This window comes from Frankliniella occidentalis, unplaced genomic scaffold (genome assembly GCF_000697945.3).
Source record: "Frankliniella occidentalis isolate FOCC.00 unplaced genomic scaffold, Focc_3.1 Scaffold169, whole genome shotgun sequence".
Taxonomy (NCBI): Eukaryota; Metazoa; Arthropoda; class Insecta; order Thysanoptera; family Thripidae; genus Frankliniella; species Frankliniella occidentalis.
In genome coordinates this window covers 359974-364755 of record NW_026267295.1, presented here as the reverse complement: position 1 = coordinate 364755, position 4782 = coordinate 359974, and the positions used below count along the sequence as shown (strand labels likewise).

Here is a 4782-nt window from a genome sequence, read left to right as displayed (position 1 = left end):
GTGGGGGCGCGGCAGGGCGGGGCGAACAGGGGAAACGGGCGAAATGATGACGGACGGATAATTCACTTAGCCAGTTTTCGGCGGCTCGACTCGGCTCCCTCCGTCTCTGGCTTAGGACTCGAGTGGGCATGGCGGCCTGACGGGAGCTGACGCGGCGCCAAAGGTCACCTGCGTAGTGGGGGCGGCGGGGAGGGCGGCGTGCGAATGACCCCGCATGCAACCACGCCCCGCCACTCAGGATGGGGAGGAACGCTACGCTCCCTAGCCGCCGGTCCTCTCTTCTATGAGCATGATAAACGGCCGGCGCTGGGCAGGTGCCCGCCTCCGAATCCCTAACGACCTCTAGCCGTGTCCTTGGCCGGTGCCAAGGTGGCCGACGTCCGCCAGGCATTCTTAAGGCCCCAGGGTTCCCGTCTCAAGCTCAAGTCGCCCCAATGTCCCTGCCAGCAAGCCCAGGTCTGGGCAGCATGCTGCCCATCACGGCACCTCCTGCGCTGGCCAACGCAAGGCCGTCCCACTGCGCGGCGTGTCGTGGCGTGACGCGACGCGCGCCTTACGGTCGCTGGGGGAGTCATTCACCCTGGCGTCGCTGTTTGCATGCAGCGCCAGCCCGCCCCGCACGCCGCCAGCCGGCGCGCCGTCTGCTCTGCGGGGCGGGGCAGGGCGGGCAGGGCGAGCCGGGCGGGCCCCTCCGGCTAGACCCTCCCGGCGCGCCCGCGTGCGCCACGGGTCTGTCCGCCGCTCGGGCGCTTGACCTCACCTCGCCACTTGCGGACGTGTTCGCCAGGTCCTGTACCACATGTTCGAGTCGTACACGGAGATGGGCCCGAGCAACATCCTGGCCACGGACCTGCTGGCGGGCTTCGCGTCCTTCTTCGTGGTGGCGTTGGGCGGCACCGTGATCGGCATCGTGTGGGGCTTCGCCACGGGGCTGGTGACCCGCTTCACGCACCAGGTCCGCGTCATCGAGCCCATCTTCATCTTCGTCATGGCGTACCTGTGCTACCTCAACGCGGAGATATTCCATCTGAGCGGCATCATGGCGTGAGTACAGTAGTCCAAAGGTAGACTCGGCCTTGATCCTAGCCGTGTACAGTAGGCAGCCAAAGACCCATTACTGACTGTTTTTCTGCAGCATCACGTTCTGTGGCATCACCATGAAGAACTATGTGGAGGCCAACATCTCGCACAAATCGCACACGACGGTGAAGTACGCGATGAAGATGCTGTCCTCATCCTCGGAGACTGTCATCTTTATGTTCCTGGGCGTGGCGACGGTGAACAAGAACCACGACTGGAACACGTGGTTCGTCATCCTCACCATCTTTTTCTGTTCCGTATTCCGAGCTATCGGTGAGTCTAGGTCCATTATGGCATGGAGTTCTCCTTGGTTATGTGTCCGACTTGATTTAACGTCGTCCTGTCTGTTCCAGGAGTAATCGTGCTAACCGCCCTAGTCAACCCCTTCCGTCTCTACAAGCTGGACCGCGTCGAGAAGTTCGTCATGTCGTACGGCGGTCTACGTGGTGCTGTTGCCTTCGCTCTAGTTCTCCTTATCAATCCGAAGCACGTCAAGTTGCAGCCCATGTTTGTAACGACAACTATTGCTGTCATATATTTCACTGTATTCTTCCAGGTGCGTTCGTCAGACTCCACACCAAATCCAATCCAAAGTGATGCAGTAGAATTGGCATCGATTAGTATCGTAATCAATCTTCTATGATTTCAGGGCATTACAATCAAACCCTTGGTGAAAATCCTGAATGTAAAGAGGGCGGAAAAGAGGAAGCCTACGATGAATGAAAGGATACACGAGCGGGTAAGGCTCCTACAGTATATCTGCTTCCCCTTGCTTCTGTTCCCCTCTCTCCTGCCTTTCCTTTTCTTGTCCTCCCGTGCCCCGCCTAAACCCTCCCGGCTCTGCGAGTCCCCTCCCAAAGCAAGCTTTATTGATCTGGACCTGCCTGTTTCTTTGCAGTTTATGGACCACACCATGGCGGGCATCGAGGATATATTGGGCCACCACGGCAACCACCACGTTCGGGACAGGTACTTACCCTCCCCCTCTGACCTTTCCTTGGGGCCCGGCCGGGCCGGGGTGGAGCAGCAGGCCAGGGTCGGGGGGCCCTGATGCTGGGCGCCTCCGCTCCGCCTCTATGCTCCACCTCCCCGAGGCCGGGCCAAAGCCTTCTAAAGATATCGAGCCCCGGGCGAGAAATGGAGATGTTTGTGCGTCAAGATTGTCAACCGACGCTGACTCCAATCCCTATACATACTGACCCACTGTCGACGCACAAGATTACGGTGAGTGTCGCATCTAACTTCCCTCTTTGTTTCTTCGCGCAGGTTCAAGCGGTTTGACAACAAGTTCATCAGGCCTTACCTACTTCGGGACCATAAGGGAGCTGAACCCAAGATTTTAGAAACCTTCTCCAAGCTTACGATGAAAGATGCCATGGAGCTGATGAAAAGAAATGCCTCAAACGTGGGCAACATCTCAGGGACTGAAAGCATGTCTGCGATATTTAGGAATTATACTTCGAATAACTTGAACCTCAACGGCAGGTACGGAATCTCTTTTTATTTGTTTAAAATATTTGTGTTTGCATTAAAGCGTGGCCCAAATTCGCTGTTATTTGCGATTTGCTGCAGAGGGCATTTTTTTTAATCGGTGGGTCTAATATCAATGTTGATTGTGGTTGACTCAGATTTAACATAAATGTGGTTGGAAGCCATCTTAGGAAAAAAATACTTTTAATTCCAAGTTTCTGTTTCAGTACCTCTTTAAAATTTGTTTTTGGTTTGTGTAAAATGTACCCTTGACTTATCTGTGAGGCACATCATGATACTTCCCCCATTTCGAACTGTCCTTCAGCGCCAGTTTGACTTGGGTTAGCAGTTCATGTTTGGACTCCAGGTACTCCTATACCATTCGTCTACATCCCTCTATCCTCTTAAGCATGGTCCCTTCAATTTTTATTTCTTACTAATACTTTCTAAAAGTTATTAACACGCTTAAGTATGAACTAGGGAATATTAGAGCCCACTGTAAATGTTTTTTGAGGCCCAAGTAGTTATCCGACAATGACCTTTTTGGCATGCACTTTCACTGCTTTGATTAAGAGATGAACTTCAGGCATGAAGTACTAAGGTTGTTATTCTGTAATGAAAGTTGTGACAATAGTATGGCGTATTTAATAACCATAAACTTGCAGCCGTTTTCGTTTACTTAATAGGCCAGCACATCTTAGTTTTTGCCAATATTTTTGTAAATAATTTCGCCAGACAAGGCTCGTATGTTATATTTATAGCGATTGACATGAGAATCATTGAGAGATTCCTATCTTGTTTAGTTTTATTTTAATTAATTCGGTTTATTTTCTCTGGTGATTGCGTAAATCCCCCTTTTTTTAAGCCTTCCCAAGGGCACCTCCTTAGCAACTTAGTCCTTAAATGCAGGCACATGAACAACTCGTGCGGCCAGGCGCCAGGCGGCTTCGCTTGACCGATTCAGTGGCAAGGCAGAACTGGCCGGCTCTGCTCGGCTGTACATAGCGCGCCACCGCTGTGCTGCTAACATATCGCTACTGCCACTTAATCTATCTTTTTTGTCTCACTTATCGCTTAATATTCTTTCTCTTTGTGTCTCTTTTCTTTCACTCTCCGTCTCTCCCCCTTTCCTTTTCCTCTTTCCTATGCCCTTTCTTCCCTTCCTGTTCCGGTGGTATAGAGTACCTGAGGTCACCATCACGGAGGACGACGACACGGCCTCTGTGGTGGAGGTGCCGGCCTCTGCCGCGGCGGCCCTGCTGGCGCCGCTGCTGGACCGAGGCCCAAAAAGGCCTAACCGGGGTGGTGGTGCTCTGTCTAGCGCGTCCTTCAACCAGCTCGACCAGTCCACGTGGAACATCGACATGCAGGAGCTCGAATACAACCCTTCGAAGAAGGACCTCACTGACGCCAAGATCCATCACCTGCTAGCCGAGGAGCTGTGCAAGCCGTACAGAAGGGTGAGCCCAATTCGCTATGTTATTGTGTTAACCCAAGACCCTTTATTTCACAATGCAAGGGGTTTCCTTTCAATCTTTTTTGTCCCAATTCTAGCATAATAATAATAGTGAGATAGCCGTAAACATTTATTTTGTTTTCACCCCCGCGGGTTGTGTCAACAAAGTGATAGAAAAATGAATAGAACAGTACCAATGTGAAAAATATCCTTGTAAATTTACAGTATTTTCCATGGTATTGTGATTTACAAGTAAAATTGTACGTTTACGAACGCAATCATAATTATTCAAAGACACTCGTAAATTCACAGATGCAGTCGTAAAAATTTAATTTCCTATTTTCTACTCGAAGAAAACCAAGTTGATTCGTAATGCTGAGTTTTTCTAATTTTAATATTTGCAATTTTGACTTTTCAATTTGGAGTAGTAAATTTACGATACGAGTTCGCAACTTCACATCACCAGGAAAAATATCCCCGTAACCCTTACGGAAAATGTCCAGTGACTAGCAAAACGATTATTGTCGAAGAGAGACGTGTTCAATCGTAACTGTAATCATATTTAATATATCTTTCTTCTAAATTGCATGTTTTGTGTACTGCAACAGTCAACTTCGATAAATAAATGATTGCTCTCGTTTAACGAAAGAAGAGGCACTCTGAGATACTTCCTGGCATTCTCAGGTGTCAGAATAGTTGCCTACCAACAGTCAACTTCGATAAATAAATGATTTCTCTCGTTTAACGAAAGAAGAGGCACTCTGAGATACTTCCTG

At 50.1% G+C, this 4782-nt stretch overlaps 1 protein-coding gene across 1 annotated transcript in view; it reads left to right on the top strand.

Annotated features, from left to right (window-relative positions):
• LOC113211445 (sodium/hydrogen exchanger 3) overlaps positions 1 to 4782 on the top strand; it is a gene marked incomplete in the record, with an annotated part of 46207 nt that overhangs the window by 22627 nt on the left and 18798 nt on the right. Inside the window, 7 exon segments of the mRNA XM_052271674.1 lie at positions 788 to 1044; positions 1136 to 1353; positions 1434 to 1636; positions 1730 to 1819; positions 1979 to 2049; positions 2347 to 2565; positions 3872 to 4010. Coding sequence (XP_052127634.1) covers positions 788 to 1044; positions 1136 to 1353; positions 1434 to 1636; positions 1730 to 1819; positions 1979 to 2049; positions 2347 to 2565; positions 3872 to 4010 — 1197 coding nt within the window.